The sequence below is a fragment of the Gambusia affinis genome, linkage group LG10 (genome assembly GCF_019740435.1).
Source record: "Gambusia affinis linkage group LG10, SWU_Gaff_1.0, whole genome shotgun sequence".
Classification (NCBI taxonomy): Eukaryota; Metazoa; Chordata; class Actinopteri; order Cyprinodontiformes; family Poeciliidae; genus Gambusia; species Gambusia affinis.
The window spans coordinates 8,239,866-8,260,540 of record NC_057877.1 but is presented as its reverse complement, the minus strand read 5'-3'; the positions used below and the strand labels follow the sequence as shown (position 1 = coordinate 8,260,540).

Sequence of the window (20,675 nt, the reverse complement as noted above, 5' to 3'; positions counted from 1 at the left end):
ATCGTTCAATCCAATCCGCTCAAAATCAGACTGATGACAGTGACATTGTATAATTTTTTTTGTGTGTGTGTTTACTTTTTGTGAACTCTTGGAAGTGGATTGCCAAATTATGCTTATTAGGCGACTCTTTCAAAATACAAATGTAGATTTAAAATGTGTAAAATGTGTTTGTGCTTTTAAACAGGTCAGCTAAACCTCACACTGGCTGTAATTAGGATTTTAATCCTAATGTAAGCGATACGTTCAAACATGTATATTTAAGTAAGTCATTTTTGTTTTCTATTGCAAATGCAAAAAAAAAAAAAATTTAAGTTTTTTATTTTTCAAAGTTTTTTTTTTGTTTTTTTTTTTACCTCAATTATCACCCATTTTCTTTTTACTGAAAGAGTCCATCAGACTTTTTATTAAATATCTAGTAAGTATGTTTTGTTTTTCCTCAAAAGCCTCTCCCCTGAACGTCTGATTGTCATTGGTGCTCAATGCATTGCACCCTTACACGTCCTTTAATTCTGCATGTGTCACTTTGTTTTGTTGCACAGTTGAGGAACATTAGAAAATATACAGTACCGTACCCTGCATCTGCTTTACTTCATCTCCTGGATGTCTGTTCCATGTCTGTTTCATCAGGCATTTAACATAATGGTTGTGTGCAAAAACAATCTTTTCATCAGAACTTGCATATTCATGACAACAGCACCCTTCATGTTTTTTGAAACCACATTTCTGGATGTGCGAAGTTCATCATGTCCATCTTGTATCGCAGCATCAAATTTTGAGAACATTTTTTTCAAATAGAGGATCGTTACCAATAAAGCCGCCAATATTATTGGGAATCCTAACAGAAGTATCTTTCAGGTCATAATTCAGTATCCATCTAATATCTAGTGATTTTATTATCTATGGCTTCCTGTTTCTGCTGAGTATAAATATGATCTTTTCTCCTCAGTCAGATAGTGCTGTATTAACCTTCTACGTTTTGCATGAGATTACTCAGTACCACCAAACTAACGTCCTAAATGAGATATTTTTGCAATATGTTCTGTTCTGATCGATTTATTTGTCAAAATGGAGTTTTAGGGGTTGTACTACAGCAGTTTTGGAGACAATTAAGGTAAATGTATCAATGTCTTCAAAACAAATGATTTGTCGTCAAGTTGGTGAGAAAAAAAACACATCTGATCATACACAAGCATCTGAAAACAATACGAGTTCCCATTTTGTTGAAAGACATCCTGAGGCTCTTGTTGGCTGCACATAAGATTCTGATCAATTTTCACTTTACCAAGTAAGTCATTTTTATTTTGAATCTTCATTCAAAACCACCCCACGCAGATTCCACCTGTGGGTTATTTTTTGATCACAGGAGAGAAACAGGTACATCTCTTAGTAGGACATCGTGTTTATGTATTTAAGCTAATCATTTTACCACAATTCAGACCAGACCAACATGAGAAGTTGTGAAAAACACCTTTTAATCCAGCTATTGTCCAAAAAGAGCTTCTGTTTGTTTGTTTGTTTGTTTGTTTGGGGTTTTTTAACTTCAGATTTAAAAGTGAAGCGAAAACATGAATCTGGAGGAACTGAAACGGCACCATAGTGCGCCCCCTGGTGCTGACTTCTCGCAGTGTATTCTCCTCATTGCGGGAATTTCAAGGAGGCAAATGATCAGCTCAACCTGGAGCTTCTGTAAATGTGAATGTTGCTTTAAGAGTCGAAACTATGAGCTTTTGAAATCACTCCATGGCCTGTGAAATTTTTCCATGCACTTTCACTTGCTGAGAAGGTTGTTTTTTTTCGGGTTTTTTCCACAGCTCAACACAAAGGGGGGTTTCGATCAAAGCTACCCAGAACCTTTATCCTCTGGAACTTTTGCAGCCGCCTGCTGTCTGGTACAAAGAGCACATTCGTACAGTTTCTTTCATTAATGAGTAACATTAGCAGCAGATATTTTTCTTTCTTTCTTTTTTCAGATGTTCAATTTTTAAATTAGGATATTATGGTTTTTCCACTCTTTTATTAATCCAGCATAAATATGAGCCAGTGCATTTTCTCATTAGTAGTCCCATTAAGAGTAATCTAAAATACTTTATTCACGAAGAATGTTGATGCACTTAACTCATTTAGGTGCCAGAGACCAGGGTGGAATTTTCCATCAGCCTGGACAAAGTCTGGCCTGCTCTGTCCACGTTACCTTGATGCTTTTTCCCCCCGCATGTGGCATTATCATACCCCTGCCCCACATATATAAGTCTTCCAACATCCTCAAACCATTCTTACTCTACTCCTTCTACAGATTTGGTAATAAATCCTTGTTAACTGGAAAGTTATTTTTAAACCTTTTTGGGTATTTTCTAAAACCAGCCAAGTCAGGGTTCTGAACTTTGACCCTCGTCCCTGGAGCTGGTAGTAGATTGTGCTTTTCCATTAAACCAAAAAAGGATTTGTGATCCTGAATAACCAGTGGAGTGCCAAGGAAGAAGCTAAAATGTGCATAACATAGAGGGCATTAGGGGATAACATCCAAACCTCGGGTTATTTTGATAACTTTTGCTCAACCATAAGAGAGAAAACAGTGACAAGCAAAAGTAATAATTTGATCCAAACCTTCCCATTGCAACTGACTGAATTGATGTCCTGATGGAAGGTGAATCTCCATCACAATCTCAAGGCCACTGCAGCCTCTAGTACAAATTTTCCCACAATATTGTCATGTGTACCTCCATTCATCTTCCATTAATCAGCTTTTCTGTCCTCCTCACAGCATGATGCTGCCACCGCCCTGTTACACCATGGAGATGCATCAAGTGATGTTCACAGTGATGTGCTTTACTACTTTTCTTTAACACTATATATTGTCATTGTAGGCAAATATTTTAGGCAGATCACCTTCTTCCCTCTTGGTGCCTACAGACAAACTATGATCAGGACTTAATGTGTCTCTCTTTCAACACTAGTTTTCTATTTGCCAGATTGGTGGAGTGCACAAATAACAATAATTCTGCCAACAGATTCCCCCGTTCGAGCTATGGATCTCTGCAGCTCCTCCAAAGTTACTATAAACTTCATCAGGTTCTCACTAGGTTTATTCTGTTGTATTTTTTCCCCATTCCTGGAGGAGAAGGACATACTTAAAGGAATGGAATACACTTTTCAGATCTTTATCTTTAAAAAGGAGGGGGGGGGGGGAAGCATTTTCTAGATGCTTCAACAGACTGAGATGTTTAAAGTGTTGATGTGAGGTCTGAACGTCATTCAACGGTAACACAACTTGATGTGAAGGACATGACCCATGGTCTCAGTTTCGTCAAGAGAACCGTCCTGTCTGAGCATAGACCCTGAAAGGCAATCAGAGGCAATCTCTGAGTAAACAATAGTTTACTGAATAGTTGACATTCATAAGCTGGAAAAGTTTGTACACATTAACTAATTTATTGACTCCATCTACTCTACCAAGTGCAATCGAGTTCACAGAAAATGATTGGGGAATTATATCACTCCAACCGAGTCAGTTGTGACCTTGACTTTTAGTCAGTGTGATGAAGGACTGAGTGATTGAAGAAGGGACAGAACTGTGACCTGCTGAACAGACATCAGTAGACGGACTGAGGACAGATGATGCAGCTGCGCAGACGAGCTCCACGAACTGCAGAATTTTTTTTTTTTTAACTTCGTGTTTTTAGATTCATTTCACGTGTACAATGAGTCCAGACTTGTTTATAACCGCAGTTTGTCAAACGGAGCGCGCATCTAGATGGCGGTGTGCACGCGCAGCCTCTCAAACAAACACGCGCGTGTCCGAGCGAGCGCACACCAAGACAGCTGACAGTAGAAAAATTAATATCACTATGTACTTTATTATTATTATTATTATTATTATTATTATTATTATTATTATTATTATTATTATTATTATTTTTTTTTTTTTTTTTTTTTTTTTTTTAAAAACGCACATCTTGACCATATTTGTAACGACGCTTGACATATCAGGTCCTCAAAGTTTTGGACCGCCCCTTTTAAAATCACATGACCCGAACGTATGCGTACAGTTACAGTAGTGGTCTGTACTACGGTACTGATAAAGCTCTAAAATAAATTTAAAAAATAAAAAATACTTCCATAAATTAATTGATGGCGTATTTCTCTGATCGATAAAAGAAAAAGTACATGATCCTCTCATCCATAGACTGCATACAGATACAGTCGAGTGTCTTTTTCTGGAGGGGGAAAAAAAAGTCAGCAGCGGTCTGTATAAAAGTCGGCGCTCTGATGAGATTCCTCCCTTTTCCAGAGACAGGCCAAGAAGCACACAAGGTAAGACAAATAAGCTACTGCAAGAAAACTTTTTTTTTTTTTAATATATATATTTTTTATATAGTTATTATGTTCCATCCATCCATCAATTTTCTATTCACCTTTGTCCCTAATGGGGTCGGGAGGGTTGCTGGTTCCTATCTCCTGCTGCGTTCCGGGCGAGAGGCGGGTTCACCCTGGACAGATCGCCAGTCTGTCGCAGAGTTGTTATGTTATTTTTCATAATTAAATCCTTTCATCTTTAACATGCCTGTTCTTTAGAGTCATGAGGAAAGTAATGAGGTCATTACAAATCTCGACATGTTTTTTGCATTGTCATTATTTTTTTGGCATGGATTGTATTGTTGTTATTTTGCATTTAGATAGAACATTCCAATTTGTGTATTAAAAAGTTATATATATATGCATATATATAGTACGGACCAAAAGTTTGGACACACAGTTGTGTCTAAACTTTTGGTCTGTATACAGTACAGACCAAAAGTTTAGAATACAATTAAAGAATCTCTTTAAAAATACATTTAAAGTATCTCTGTGCAAGAGAAAAAAGTAAGGATTAACCAAAATGTTTTAAGTTAAAAAAAAAAAAAAAAAAAAAAAAAAAAAAAAGAGACATAAGTTGTACAAGACAAAAAATTCCAACAGGGGAAAAAAAAAGCAGGTCTTAACACGAACTGCACAGATGTGATATAACAATTTGCAGTGTCAGTGGGTTTATGTGATTTAAAGGAAAACCTTTGTTCTGCTTCTAGGAACTTGTTTTATGACTGTGGCTGCAATCAAGAGCATAACTGAGGGTTTTATCTGGAAGCCTCAAAAGCCTGCCTCCCCTCAAATATCGGCCGTGTTTATCAAAACTCAAACTTATCTTAAAGTGCTTGCACTGTAAAGATGTTTTGTGAATTCAGCTGAGCAACAGTTTGGTGTTTTGCTTTGATTTCATCATCACATAAAACTGATAGCTGCGAGAAAGCAGCTTTGAAATCACATATGATCACTTTTAGAAACCACTTTGTAAGATGTTTTTGCTTAAATAAATAAATAAATAAATAAATAAATAAATAAAGACACATTTATTTAGCTTTGTTTCTGTTTACGAGTGGTGCTAAATGCACCGTTACCTGTATACAAGAAAATGAACAATATTTTTTTGAAACTGAACAATTAAACCGGATTGAAGGCAAGAAGCGCTGATTGTAACATTTAAAAAAATAAGTAAATAAAAGCTGAACCAATGTTTCCTTATCTCGTGATCATATGAAATGTATTGCTAGAGAAAACCACATCTAAATCGCCTGAGACGCTACCATTTTTCCACCTTATTGACTCCTTAAGCTGCGTCTTGTCAGGGGAGTGTAGTCTGAACCTGTTGAAATCTGTAAGCACACGCCAAAGGAGACAGATCCATCTAATAGAAAACAGAACTAGAAGTTTCTTTACAAAGCAGAGAAACAAATGGTAGCAGTTTGGAAAAAATAAGGTTGGATTCAGGATTTCAACGGCAAGGGGTGAAAACATTTTATAATCCACACATCAAATGTTTTCCTGCTTTAAGCAACCACCTTGACTGGCAGGTTAGTAATGAGTTTTGAGACATATCTCTGTAGTTTGTATGCTAAAAACCCTAAAATTATGGGGAAAAATTTAATTCTAGTCTGAGCTAAAGACTTCTTTAAAGTGAGTTTATGACACATCATTACTTTAATTTGATTCAACAATTTAAATGAATTGTGTGGAACACCGTGACATAGATTTTTCAGTGAAATCTTTGATCTTATGCACTGTAACTCGTACACTTTTCTTTCGTCCTGTCCTGTTGCAGCTCCATCATGGTGCAGACAGTCGCAGTGATCGGGGCGGGCCCCTCGGGTCTCACCAGCGTCAAGGCTTGCCTGGATGAGGGCATGGAGCCCACCTGCTTCGAAAGCAGCGACGACATAGGAGGACTCTGGAAGTTCAAGGCAAGAATCTGCTGGCTGCTGCTGAGGAGATCATTTTAATCCTGCAGATTTCCCTGAGGAAATTTTTAATTCTCCGTCTTTCCAGGAAGTCTCGGAGCCGAACAGGGCCAGCATATATCGCTCCCTAACCATCAACATCTGGAAGGAGATGATGTGCTACAGCGACTTCCCCATCCCCGCTGATTACCCAAACTACATGCACCACTCTAAGATCCTGAAGTACTTCAGGATGTACGCAGAGCACTTTAAAATACTGCAGCACATTCGTTTCCAGGTAAATGCACAAGAAGAAGAACTCATGAAATCGTTCTGGGTCTGTTCAGAGAGCTTTGTCGACCTTTTCCTTGTTCTTCGTCTATAACTTAGACCTCGGTGAAGAAAGTCACGCAGAGACCGGACTTTTCTCGCACCGGTCAGTGGGAGGTGGTGACAGAGAATAAAGATGGACTGGAGGAGAAGCACATCTTTGATGCAGTCATCTGCTGCTCTGGTCATTTCAACTACCCCAACCTGCCTCTTAAAGACTTCCCAGGTAATATGTGGTGGAAAATACAGAGCCTTGTGCAAGTATTCATTCTTGAACTGTTTAATATCACGCTACAAAAACACAAAATCTTATCAAGTATTCTTTTTTTCCGTCTAGCTTCTAGTGCAGTAATCTTATAGTACACTTGAATTAGGCCAAACTAACTTACAAGCTGGTTTGAAGTGAATAGTTCCTTGATAGTGATTGTAAAAAATGAAGTATATGTTCCTTTGGCAGACTTTTCTCTTATAACATTGGAAAAATGTACAAATAATTTAATAAGTTGCTGTTTTAATGCTAATCATCCTCGTTATTTGCGTTCCACTCGCTCAAATATTTTTCCAACATGTTCCAGGAATTGAGACGTTTGAAGGAAAGTACTTCCACAGCTGGGACTACAAGGGACCTGAGGACATGCACGGGAAGAGAGTGGTGGTCATCGGCATCGGCAACTCAGGAGGAGACATCGCCGTGGAGGGCAGCAGAGTAGCTGAGCAGGTCGAGAAGACTTTCTGGTTTTTTGGGAGTTTTTTTTTTACAGCCGTTGCCACATTGAAAGTCTTGCTCTCCCTGTAAAATGCGGTGCACACTTTCATCGACGGCTTCATTCACGTGTTGTCCTTGAATCTTTTCCTGCAGGTGTACCTGAGCACTCGCAGCGGTGCCTGGGTCATCCGTCAGGTTTCCGACAACGGCTTGCCGGTTGACAGGTTCAACACGCGCTTTCTCCATGTCATGTTCAAGCTGCTGCCCATGAGTTTTCTCAACTGGCTGGGGGAGAAGAAGCTCAACGCCATGTACGATCACGCGGTGTACGGCCTCAAACCCAAACACAGGTGGGGTACTTCAATGTTATGATGAGGGGGTAAATCGTTGTTTTCTGGGCAGATAATTATTTTCCTCAGCGAAACTAAATTGGTATTTGTCGATGAAATTGCAGCATCTCCTCACCAATCACCTTTTGTGGCGTGTCGTCACTCTATTGGAGAGCATGGTCTAAAAGCTACTCCAATGGTCAGCAAAGTTTTCCGATTCCACCAGTAGAACAACAAATCATTATGTCCAATCCAGCAGGAGAGCAGCTTGAACTGCCAAAAACAAAACCTTGGACAGATAGGTGCCTAAGCATCCACTAGATTTCAATATGTTGCTCAAGATGCCGCTGAGGGTTAACTGAGCCAGACTGTGTCTTACAACACAAGTGTGTCCTGCTGTCAGTGGAGTCAGTGGACCAACAGGAAAATATTAACCGCACTGTGGGAAATAGGTATGCATACATTGTTGCTTTGACATGCACGACCTACCAGGGGTTAAGCTCAGGTTATCTGGGGGTAAAGCTCCAACACGTGTTTTCCCAACTGTGTTAGACTGTCGGAGCAAGATATAATCTGTTCTGGATTTGATCAAATATTACCACAAAAAGCAGGACTGCTTAGTGTTAAGTTAGAAATGAATCTTTAGACAACGAGGGCATCAAACCCTGTTTCTGCTAATGTTCTGCTAATGTTCTACTAATGGCCTAACTATTGGGTTCATCTGTGCTAAATCAGAGAGTCTTGGAGGACTGGAGTTTGACACTTGCGAAATTGATTTTAAATCGTTTTGCACTCCACTAAGACAGGGCTGGATAACACGGGTAAAAAGCCTAGAAAATTTATTCAGTGTCATAATCTTGCTCTGCAAAATGTGGGGAAAAACAAAAATTTTTAACAGAGATCTGTTTATTCAATCTGGGGTAAAAAAGAAAGAAAGAAAGAAAGAAACGAAAGGAAGAAGGAAAGAAAGAAAGAAAAAAAACTAATTTTAAGAAACATTATCCAAATTTATGGACAACAATTCCATTGAGATAAAACATCTTTACTAATCGTAATATGTCAAGATGTGGCAGGAGAGAGAAGTGCTGAAGATGTGCTGCAAAGATCCTAAAGTATCAAACACTAGAGGGCAGTGTGCTTCACCACACCACACAATGTTACACCAACAATGATTCTGTTTCCACCATTTCAAAATGAAAAGACAAAAATATGCCAAGAAAATTGTTACAAGACAATAATCACCGTGATTGCTCCTGCATTACATGACTGCAGTTCAGAAAATAAACTACGTCTGCCTGATTTTCAGAAGATTTCATCACGTTTGCAGTCTGCTGTTACATCGTATCTCCTCTTCATTTTCCTAAGACTCTTCAGCCAGATTCCAGTGATCAACGACGACCTTCCCTTCAAGATTTTGTCCGGGTCAGTCCTCGTCAAGCCAAACCTGAAAGAGATCCGGGGCTCCACCGTGGTCTTTGATGATGGCAGCACTGCGGAAAATGTTAGAGGAAAATTTGACGAGACGTCTCACAACCTTTTATTTCTTTGAGGGGGAAAAAACAACAACCTTCTAACCGATGTATTTCCTCTCACAGGTGGATTTGATTGTGTTCGCCACGGGGTACAACTATGATTTCCCCTACTTGCCGAAGCACGTCATGTACAAGTCGGGGCACCGTGTGGGTCTCTACAAACATGTTTTCCCCCCAGTCCTTGAGCAGCCAACTCTGGGTATTGTGGGATTTATCCATTCTGACGGATCCATCATGCCACAGGCTGAGATGCAGGCCCGCTTTGTCACTCGTGTCTTCAAAGGTGAGGCTTCACTTCAACACAGGCCATCTTTAAATGGTGTAAATATTACTTACTTGTCCCAACCTGGGCACAGACGTAAAGGTCTGGTTGTTAAATGTCTGCTTTCTGCCTTTGGCCCTTCAGGACATAAGAAGCTTCCCTCAAATCAAACCATGATCAAGGCTGTTGAGAAGGACACCAAAAACATTGAGAAAAAGTACGAAAGACATTCATTATGACTTAGATGAAAGGTTCTTAACATTACAAGGCTGTTAGTTCTGTTGAAACAGTTTTTAATCTTACATGTTTTTCTCCTACAGCTACGTTGTGTCGAGGCTGACACCCCTGCAGGTGGATTTTGTCGAGTACATGGACGACTTAGCGAAGGACATCGGAGTGCGCCCAAGTCTCCTCTGGCTGCTCCTCACCGACTTCCCCCTGTTCATGCAGGTTTTCTGGGGACCCCTCACTGCTTACCAGTACCGACTGATGGGACCGGGAAAGTGGGATGGGGCCCGCAGGGCGATCTTCACCCAGCTTGACCGCATGTACCAGCCCCTGAGGACCCGACAGGTGTGAAATGAGTGTTTTGTACACTCACTCCTGGTCAGAAGTTTACATACAGTCATCATCTGCACTAATATTTTTTTAACTGCTTCTTTTTTTTTTTTTTTACAAAAGAATAAAACGCAAAACCTCATTATCTTTTAAAACAATTAAATGGAATATGGACTGAACTTGTAAAGCGCTTTTCCGTCCATGTTGACCACTCAAAGCATTTCACTCTAGAGTCACATTTATTCACCAATGTGCAGTTTGGGGTTAAGTGCCTTGCCCAGGGGCATATCAACATGTGGCAGGAAAAAGCTGGAATTGAACCTGCAGATCACAAGACAACTACTCTGCCCATAGAGCCACAGTCGCCCCTTAAATGAGGGAATTTCTCAAAACGCTCAAAATATTCATGCAAAGTAAAATATAAGAAATCTTACATTTCTAACAGTCGACAAGAAGTTTCTGGTAGATCTGTAACCGGGTATTTCACCACTCTCCTTGGCACAATTCGAAGAGCTGATTTCAGACATGTAGTTTCCTGGCATAAATAAAACTTAAGCATAATCAACATATTTTATGTGGCGTTAAAGTTGGGGCTATTCCAGAGGCCTAATGTTGTGCAGAGTGAACCTTTAGTGTTGGTCCAATGTGGTTCATGGGACATTCCTGTTCATTTCAACTAACTTCCTGCCATCTGAGAGGATCATTTAGTACAGTGGTTAGAAAATTGGACACAGTTGCGCGATCCAAGAGTTGAATAATCCCAAGCATGCACTGAAAGTGGTTTCAGAATGGATCAAACCGACCAACCTTAAGTTTCTGGGTAGATTCTGATCTACATCTCTGAACCTGCATGTTTAATTTGATCATGTTTCAAGAAAATCGACAATAAATTACCCCTTCAGCCTGATTTTTATTGAATTTATATCAGCATGCCCTCTTTAAAGAAAGAACACTTCTAATGGATCATCAAAACACCCAAATCAATTTGACTTTCATGCCGTTTGACGAGTAAATTCAGACAATAACTGTTTGTGTGCTCCCACAGCTGGGGCCTCAGGAGCGCTCGACAGCAGGCTGCCTCTTCAAGTGGAGCTTGCTGCTCGTGGCTGGAGGAAGCGCCGTCTACTACATCCAAGTTCACAATCCCTCCGTCATCCCCACCCTGATGTCCAAACTTCGTCCACAAACCGTCTAAGAAACCCCAAGTTTAGAACCTCGGATGTTAACTGGGGACATCTGTCAGTCACGCAGCAGTGTAAACCTATCAAACAATGCAGCTCTTTTTACTTTGACATGCAACGCAGGTGACGCTCAGACTGCACTGAAGTCATGTTTCATATTGCAAAAACTATTGCAGTTTAACTGTTTACAAGCAGGCCAGAACTAAACACTGCAGATCCATTGTTTATTGACAAGAAGGGAGGATGTCGAGCCAGGATCAGAAAGCTGACAGAGTTCACCTTCCTGAAGTATGGAAGCAGAAAAGAAGAGGGAGAGACACAAGAAGTCAGGGAAAGCAAAGTAAGGACATCAGATGTTCCTATAATGAACTGGGCTCTGATTATATATGTCATACAAAAAGCATTCCAAACAATAATGTCAACCTGCTTTGTTCATGTCAAACCCAGCTCTTGTTAATTTTTAGGATAGATTTATGGTTGGAACACCAAATTATGTCTAAAATTCAAACATTCAGGTGGTAACTTGAGGTAAAATAACTAGAGTGTTCTTAGGTTTAAGAGCCACAGTTTGACTTCTCCACAGATTCCTCCCTCTTGTGGTTTAAACTTTGCCTGCACTTGTCAAACCACAGTTTGTGCTGCAGTTCTTCTCCTGCACCAACAACCAGATGCTGTCATCACCATAAATATGCTACGATGACAAAACTGTGTTTCTTTTTGTCTTTTGATATTGCATTCTTTTTCATAAAGACTACTAACTTCTGGTGTTTTCAGTGAACACGAGGCTTTTGTCATTTGAATAAATGTTTTAAAGGAACATTAAAGCAATAGGTGCTGCTAATACTACTTTTCCACCCAGAGTTTGATTGAGTGCTCTTTTTTTTATTTCTTCTTTCTGTCTTAAGCTTACTATCTCCTTTTTCACTCTTAGAAGCAATTAGAAAATCTTAATGTAAAATGAAACCTATCTTGCAGCTCTGCTTATGCTTAGAGAAGATTCAGCAGCAGGTCAAGCATGTGCGCCTGTCTGTTTTGAGAGCGATGAAGGTATTGGCAGCCGGTGGAAGATCATTATTGGAGCAGATTTCGTAATGTTTCTGTTGTCTTACATGTCTAAATATGAGCAGAGATTCGCCCGGCTTGCGCGCCGCTGTTGGCCGTCTTTATTAGTTTCAGCCTCTTTTTTCTGAATCTATGGGAGCAGACTGATGGCATGAACCCCACTGTGGTTTAGTCCCTCCTTCTGCAGTCAAAAATACAACCAAATAGGCCCACAGCCTTAATGAAGACCATAGAAACTGGCCGTATTGGTTCAACATGCTTTTCCTCTGCAGGAACAAAAATGGTCGTATTCAACTAGTCAAGGCAATTAAATACTATAACCCAAACTCAAAACGTATCAAAAAGCAACATACTATGCCCTGATCTAATGAAAAGGTGAAAAGAAGGATTACAATGTCATTCTTAAGGCTTTAAAACTCTGTTGAATCACATTGGTCTAGTCAAAGTCTAGACTTAAATATGATTGAGCTTCTGTGGCCTGGCTTAAAAATAAATAGCCATTCATACATAACCTTCAATGTGGCTTAATTTAAAAAATATTGAACATTTTTATATTGAAAAGAGTGAGTCAAAAAAGACCCTAACCTGTAATTGCCACCAAGGGTGGCACAACTTATGATGCCTAGGGGGGAAATTACTTACCCCCCACCCCCCATATAGAGCCAGGTTGTTTGAACAACTTTTTACCCTATTAAAAAAAAATAATCAGAATTTGAAAATGCATCAATCACGTTTATCTTTGATGCAAAATTTAAGAAAGGAAACAATAAAAGTAACCATTAGGGTGCCATTTTTTTTGCTTCACAAAATTGTCAAATCTATTTTGGTTCAGATTAGTTCATTTTATGTCAATCCAATAACAAGTCTATATTCAGATCTCTATATTTTTATTATGCAGATCATCAACAGATGTGGATAAATGCATTATAGCAAAGCTCTTTTTATTTATTTAGCTTAGCAATATTTTAGTTTAACTCAGCTCAAATATTCGATGCAGCCAGACATATCAGTATTTTCTCAGAGTTGAACACGGATTTTTATACCTTCTGAAAACTTACTTTGTTGTTCACAGTGTATAGTTGTTTTTTTGTTTTGTAGGTTTAAAATCTTGCAAAAAAATATATATATATTTTAAGCGTACCATCTGGTCGACTCTGTAAATAATTGCCTCAGCACCACGGAGGGTTAAAGTCCCTCCTCCGCCTTACTGGTGACGAAGCCGCAGCGGCTCTGTTTACAGGCTCTAAAGGCTTTTTCAAAACTTCCGGCTGCTTTGCAACTTTGCTTTTACACAGCTTGCAACAAAAGGAGAGAGCAGTCGTGCACATGTAGCATTTCTCACAGACTGCAAAAATATTAGCATTGTTACTAAATAACTGCAACGCAACGGGTTGCCTCTGTCTCTGTGAAGCCCATGTGAGTAAAATAAGTCTATTGTCATACATACTTTGCAAGCTAATACTAGTTAAATCATGTAATTACAACTGTTCTTAACTGCTGCTAAGTTCATTTTTGTATTGTTCAGTAACTCGCACAGATTTTAGTGTTTGATGTTATGTGTTATTTTCACAGCTCATCGAGGATGTACGTAACTCTTTTGCTTTTGAATAAAACTTTATTGTAGTTTCTGCAGTGACAGATTAAACCAGGGGTGCTCAATACATATATATATGTGTGTGTGTGCGTGTGTGTGTGTGTGTGTGTGTGTGTGTGTGTAGTGATTGCTTAAAGATGATTTTGCTGTGCAAAACTGAAACGTTGCTTTGCAAGATGAAACCTTTCTGACATTCCTGTTTCTCCTCAGCGATGCCTCGCCGTGTGGCGGTGGTCGGTGCAGGCAGTTCGGGTCTGGCCTGCGTCAAAGTCTGCTTGGAGGAAGGCTTGGATCCTGTCTGCTTTGAAAGTAGTGATGACATTGGTGGCCTCTGGAAATTTAAGGTGGGACAGGTGGAGTAATTGTGATAGAACTTGTTAGTCAAGCTGCTACCCAAGTGTCTTCTTACCAAAGAAAAACCTGAGGCTGTTTGATAGACATCAATTTTCAAGTCAGGCATTTGTTTTTATTTTTTTTATTTTAGTTAGCTACATCTATAATTCCATCAACTCTGGTCAACTTTATTCTGTTTAAATGCATTCCCACAGCATGATACTGCTTCCACCTTGTTTTTTCTAACAGAATTGGGTTTAGGTTGATATGTAGTGTTAGTTTATGACTTGATTTTGGTTCTGTCTTACCAGAGGACCTTCTTTCACACAAATGGATGGTTAAATTGATTCTGAATGCAGTCAGCTGCACTGAGTTTGATCTAAATGGTTCAAGAGAGTTACTGTTTACATCAAACTCAGTGCAGCTGAGTTTGCAACCCTGTAATTTGCATAAACAAAAGCATTGAACTCAATGTATCACTTTTTTCTTCCACTTCAGAATCATGCAATCGTCTGTGTTTGTAAGTGCGTAAGGCACAGAAATGGTCTTCTGTAACAGCTCCCGTCTTTATTTTCTTTCTTTCCTTTTTTTTTTCTGTGCCTGCAGGAGTCTCCAGAACCAGATCGATCCAGCATCTACCGCTCTCTGGTGGTAAATACCTCCAAAGAGATGATGTGCTTCAGCGATTTCCCCATGCCTGACAACTATCCCAACTACATGCACAACTCCCAGCTGCTGCAGTACTTCAGGCTCTACGCTGAGCATTTTCACCTGCTCCAACACATTCGCTTTCAGGTCCGTCCTGTTTCGTTTTTGCCTTTTTTTTAATATATATATATATATATATATATATATATATATATATATATATATATATGAAAAGGTAATTGATCTCTACATTAAGGCTTTTGCGTTTCTGCACACATTTCAGACCACTGTGAGGAGTGTTACACAAAGGCCAGACTTCTCAGTGTCTGGTCAGTGGGATGTAGTCACCATGAACAAAAATAACGAGGAAGAAAGACACATCTTTGATGCGGTTCTGGTGTGTTCAGGACATTATATCCATCCGGTCTTACCCCTGGCTGATTTTCCAGGTATTAAGATTACGTCAGTAAATTTACACTATCACAAAAGCCTTTGCCTTTGAGCTGTTTTGCCATATGTTTTTCTCCAGGACACGAAACATTCCTTGGCAGGCTTCTTCACAGCAGGGAATATAGAGATGCAGATTCCTTCAGGGGTAAAAGGGTGGTGGTTGTCGGCTTTGGGAACTCCGGGGGGGATGTTGCGGTAGAGATTAGCAGATCTGCAGAAAAGGTGAGAACAGGACAGACACAGGAGAACCGCCACGTTGTTTGAGAATCTAAGAGAGACGACGACAACATCTAATATTCTCCACCCTCTTCAGACGTTTCTCAGTGCTCGGGACGGGTTCTGGGTGATGAGCAGAATGTACCGTAGGGGCCTCCCTGTGGATATGGCGTTGATCTCCAGGTTCAACATCCTCCTGATGCAGCTGCTCCCCAAGGCTTTAATCAACTGGGCAGGAGAAAGAGCACTGAACCAGAAATATGACCATGAACTCTACGGTCTGAAGCCCAGACACAGGTATCACTGTTTGACTCAACCGACTGGTTTTGACTATTACTCAAAAACAACAAGAGCTGAATTCAACGCAGACAAATTAGCATAGCACGCAACAAAAACTTCTATACCAGGTGGACCTCTCTGAGTTCGGTTTTGAGGACCCCTCTGGCACTAACGCTGCAACCGACGAGGTCAATCAAGCAATCATTCAGAACCAGACCGCTGGGCAATGTGGGAGCTGCACCAGATGTTCCAGTCAATAGGTGAAAAGGCATTTCCAATGTCCCTCACAGTATAGTGTATAAGTTCAGCTGAAAAAACAAACAAAAAAAAATTACTGTAACACAAAACATAAAACAAGTTCAAGCACCAGACATGAAATCTAGGAAAGAAAGAACTACAGAAACAACAAAATAAAAATTTTGAGGCACTATTGCACAGCAGCCTGCAAATAAATGTCAATAAATGTCTCTTTTGCAATTTATTTCACAGACTTCTGGACAAAAGGCCTCTGGTCAATGATGATCTTCCTGGTCGAATTCTTCAGGGAGCTCTTGTCATGAAGCCCAACATACGAACTTTCAAGGACTCAGGAGTTACATTCGAGGACGGGACGGTTGAAGACAACATTGACGCTGTGGTCTTTTGTACAGGATATAAAGGAAACTTCCCTTTCTTGCCCTCTGCTCTGTCTGAAGGGCCACACTGTGAGCTGATGCTATACAAGTAAGTCAATGCAGAACAGTTACGAGAAAGGTTCACTGCTTAAGGGGGACAGACAAGATACATCACAGAACATGATGTAAAGCGTGTTCTTTATATTATGAACGATTACTTAATTTATTTACTTTTTGTTTCATAATTCAGAAGAGTGTTTTCTCCAGCTCTTCAACAACCCACGCTGGCCGTCATGGGTCTTTTCCAAGTAAGGGGACCAGTCATGCCGATTGTGGAGATGCAGGTCCGCTGGGCTGTTAAGGTGTTTTCAGGTAGACACAATATGTACACAGACAGTGACTTACTAAAGTATTCGTAGCCCTTTTGACACGTTAAGCCCACAAACTTCAATGTATTTTAAAATAATTGCGTGTGACAGGCCCACAAAAGGTAATTCCTAACTGTAAATGTGCCACACGTTTCCTCCACATGCGTGTGTGGATTCTCTCTCCGTCTTCCTTCCTTCAGTCCAAGAAAAAAAAAAGACAACTTGAAATTGTCCGTAGGTATGAATATATGTGCTGTCTGGCTCTGTGTTGCTTGTGATGGACTGACAGTGGATTGTAAACTTTAGCTCTAATAACATAAAGCTACGTAATTTTTAAAGTTTAATCACTAATACTTTTATAATAAATTTATGTCAGATCATGATTTCTTGGTTAATGTCAAGTTGTCATAACAAAGACACTTTGAATAATGGCCACTTTTTATTAAAATTGCCATAATTTACCGAAAGACACTTTATGACAACAGTCATAAGTATTCATGAAGACGTACTCATGTTCCTGGCAGGTGTTATGTCACGTTTATGACGGTGTCGTGACGGTCTTATTCACAACCCGTCAAATAAAGTGTTACCAAACCTGTCGGAAAATGGAAATGACTTGAGACTGGGGCAAAGGTTCACCTTTCAACACATCAGAGACCTCAGATACATCCACAGCTGCAGCGGAGGGCTTTGATCAAATTCTGATCATGTTAGAATGGTGTAGTCAAAGCCCAGAGACAAATGCAACTGAGAAATTCTGGCAGCACCTTTTGTGTCCCCACATGTTTTCCACCAAATCCATTCACAGGTTGAGTTCATTTGTAAAGAGTTCAAAACATCTATTATATTATTGATCTATCAAATGGAATTCCAATAAGGAAAATCCTTCATTTAAGTTTGTGGTTTTTAGAAGAAATCCATAAAAGTTCAAGAGTTATGAATGTCATTGCAAAACACTGTAAATTAATTTTGGGACGAAGAAGATGATATGTTTAATGTTTCAGGTTCGACTCGTCTCCCATCGACGCAGAAAATGCTTGAAGTCATTGAGACCGACAGGAGGTTAAACATGCCCAGGTAGCCATCGTTCTCACACTCAAAGTTGATTTTTTACACCAAAATAAGTTAGCTGACATTCCTTCTTATGCTTTTTAAGCTTCCCTAATCCTCAACAAGCTGTTCTCCAAGTTGATTTCATCCAGTACTTGGATTTCATGGCCGAGGAGGTGAGTACGTCCTAACACTTTGTTGTTACAGCATCTAAGGCACAGGCAACCAAATAATAATAAGAAGCTTTTCCTCACAGATTGGTGTTAAACCACATCTTTGGAGACTGCTCCTAACAGACCCAGTCCTCTGGGCAAAGATCTTCTTTGGTCCCTGCACTCCTTACCAGTATCGCCTCACTGGGCCTGGACAGTGGGCAGGAGCCAGACGAGCTATCCTCACACAGTGGGAGCGGGTTGCTAAGCCTTTCAGAAGCAGAGCGGTACCAGAGCCAGAGGTCCGGAGGTCTTTCCTGTGCTCTCCCTGGCTAGCGGCATGTGCAGGAACTATGGTCGTGGCTTTGCTTTTGTCACACAAGATTGTCCCATCAGTCCAACATGCCACCCAGATGCTGAGCAGGAGTAAGAGTTTTCTGGATGATTTCTGGTTCACTGACTAACCTCAAAGACTTGAAATAATCGTCGCTTTCACACAAATCCCAAATTCACACAAAATTAAGAAAATCTCCACATTTTTTTTCTAATTTTGCTGTAAATTTTCTCAAAATTAATCAGACAAACGTTGAGTTTAAGCAACTGCAGCCTCACTTTATGTCACGTTATAGTCTGCAATTTATATGGACAGTAATAAGAAGTCACATTTAACGTCATACATAAGAAACACTTTCTCCCAGGAGAAAACAGGTAAGGATGGTCAACTCCGTTAAACATTTAGCTTGTATAAATGTTTTATGAAAACTGAAGTCATAAGAAGAGTCGGGATATTCTGAGTCCAAGTTTAAAAGGATTAAGATGGTTGCTATATAAAATTACTTTTCAAAGGGCAGCTTTATCAAGAGTTTCTTTAAAATATAACCATTCTAACAATTATCTTAAACTGTTCCATCTGTTTTGGGGGATGAGTTCAGTCAGTACTTCTCGCTGTGATTGAGCAAAGACTTTCAGTGTTTCTGTCAATGGTTTTAGGCAGGAGTTTGAAATTTAATAGTTCACTACATTCCTCTAGAAAAATAGCTATAGTATAATTTTTGACAAAGAGGATGTGTTGCTTCAGTGGAACGGCTATTCTATTGTGTGAGGAGAAAATTAACAGTTCAATGAAGCCACGTTTACCAAGTGGAGCCCCCTGGTTAGAACGGAAAGCCACTTTAAGCTCAACAGTTTGTGTGAAATATGAGCTTATTAACCTTTCAGGGAGAATATATTTCTCCAGTTATGTTGTTTGATTATTTATTTTAAAGAAGCTGAGAATCACCTGTTGGATATGAAACACTTGATTTTATTTATATAGTGTCTAGCACCAAAATGTTGTGACTGGAAAAAGCAGAACTAAAACTTTCCGTGAAGTGCCAGTTTCTGACTAAGGCAACCATCCAGAGTGTTCTCATTAGAGGGCATGGGACAACGTCCCACGACCTTTGTCCTCTACCACCACCCAGGAAGTGAGCGCTGTGGCAACGCCTAAGGAGTTAAGTAACCTGTGGGGGGGTGATTGATGGGAGGCACCGGTGTGGTTGTTCGCCTAGGGAACCTAACTGCCTCCGTTTCCATGCTATCAAATCACTTTCTAAGTTTTGCAACATTAAAAGTGTGGTTGGCAAATTTAATGACTGTCTGTAAACTCAGTGTGTTGTTTAAAAAATGTGGACACAATTTCTATAAATGTAGTTGTATATTGACTGCTGGGTACTTTCTCCCTCTTGTGGTCAAAAGAGGGACAGCCACAAGAAGTGGTTGTTCTCTCCCGTCTATTAATGTGATGCATGTTTCCTTTTCAACTTTCATAATGTGGATGTAAACAAATACAAAGAGTTTTTTTTTTTTTGGTGTGACTACATTAATTAAAGGGAGGAAGGATTAATCTCTTGTAGTCATCAACAAACTCAAAACCTGAACGTGAGAAAGTCTTAAATCAGCAGGTGCACAAGATCACATTTTCACATGTCTCAATATGTTCTAATTTATATATTTGAGCCAAATCTTCCTTCCAACACTGATTTGTGGTCTTTAATGACAAAACAGGACCAGCTAAGTCATTATTAAATCAACTGTCATGTTCTGTGTTTTCCCGTGTGTTTATTTTGAGTTTCCTGTGTGTCTGAGTCTCTGTGTTGTCCTGTCTCCCTTTGATTAGTTCCCAGGTGTGTCTCGTTCCCTGATTACCCTCTGTGTATTTAGTGTCACCTGTCTCTCTGTCGGGTTCTACGTCTTCTTACGTCTAGGTAACGTCTCTGTACGTCTATTGTCCTTCGTTTATCCTGTTTGCTACCGGTGCTGAGCCCTAGATTTTGCTCTGCCGTGCTGCTTGGGTTTTGGACTGTATTTCGGACATTTTCACCATTAAACATTTTCATTTGCACTTTCACCTGGGTCTAGCGTCTGCCTCACCACCTCACTACACCGCATTATATCAACTGAACCTCCTGCACAGACAAATTAAAGGTACACATCATTCAAATGAACAGAATTAGAAATCAGACCATATTCCCTGGCTTTTTTTCTCTTCCTGTCTTGTTTCTCCTGCAGTTTAATCTGGTCTAGCGGGTCAGGATTCCCTCTGCCGCGAGCATCGCTTCTTCCACCATGATCCAGAAGGTGGCAGTGATCGGCGCCGGCCCCTGTGGTCTGAGCAGCACTAAAGCCTGTTTGTATAAAGGCCTGGAGCCGACATGCTTTCAAAGCAGCGACGACATTGGGGGGCTGTGGAGATATAAATTGAGGGCCAATAATTAGTCCTAT

The 20,675-nt window shown here is 40.0% G+C and overlaps 2 protein-coding genes across 4 annotated transcripts; both read left to right on the top strand.

Annotated features, from left to right (window-relative positions):
* Positions 1 to 4,009: 4,009 nt before the first annotated feature.
* Positions 4,010 to 12,006, top strand: LOC122838760 (flavin-containing monooxygenase 5-like). Its single transcript, XM_044129689.1, has 11 exons — positions 4,010 to 4,311; positions 6,134 to 6,272; positions 6,358 to 6,546; positions 6,639 to 6,804; positions 7,154 to 7,296; positions 7,438 to 7,634; positions 8,979 to 9,114; positions 9,209 to 9,428; positions 9,552 to 9,624; positions 9,728 to 9,980; positions 11,011 to 12,006. The coding sequence occupies exons 2-11, from the start codon at positions 6,141 to 6,143 to the stop codon at positions 11,158 to 11,160; spliced, it is 1,659 nt and encodes a 552-aa protein (XP_043985624.1). The 5' UTR covers positions 4,010 to 4,311; positions 6,134 to 6,140; the 3' UTR covers positions 11,161 to 12,006.
* Positions 12,007 to 12,709: 703 nt separating this feature from the next.
* On the top strand, positions 12,710 to 20,494 carry LOC122838758 (flavin-containing monooxygenase 5-like). 3 transcript variants are annotated; one of them, XM_044129686.1, is made up of 13 exons: positions 12,710 to 13,624; positions 14,013 to 14,146; positions 14,742 to 14,930; positions 15,067 to 15,232; positions 15,313 to 15,455; positions 15,547 to 15,746; positions 16,218 to 16,451; positions 16,593 to 16,714; positions 17,715 to 17,787; positions 17,867 to 17,936; positions 18,017 to 20,158; positions 20,313 to 20,378; positions 20,463 to 20,483. In XM_044129686.1, exons 2-11 carry the CDS (start codon positions 14,015 to 14,017, stop codon positions 18,374 to 18,376), a joined length of 1,689 nt encoding a protein of 562 aa, XP_043985621.1. In that variant the 5' UTR covers positions 12,710 to 13,624; positions 14,013 to 14,014; the 3' UTR covers positions 18,377 to 20,158; positions 20,313 to 20,378; positions 20,463 to 20,483. The 3 variants fall into 3 exon arrangements, with proteins under 3 accessions (XP_043985621.1, XP_043985619.1, XP_043985620.1); XM_044129684.1 differs by having other exon boundaries at positions 18,017 to 20,378; positions 20,463 to 20,494; XM_044129685.1 differs by lacking the exon at positions 20,463 to 20,483 and having other exon boundaries at positions 18,017 to 20,169.
* The last annotated feature ends 181 nt before the right edge of the window (positions 20,495 to 20,675 follow it).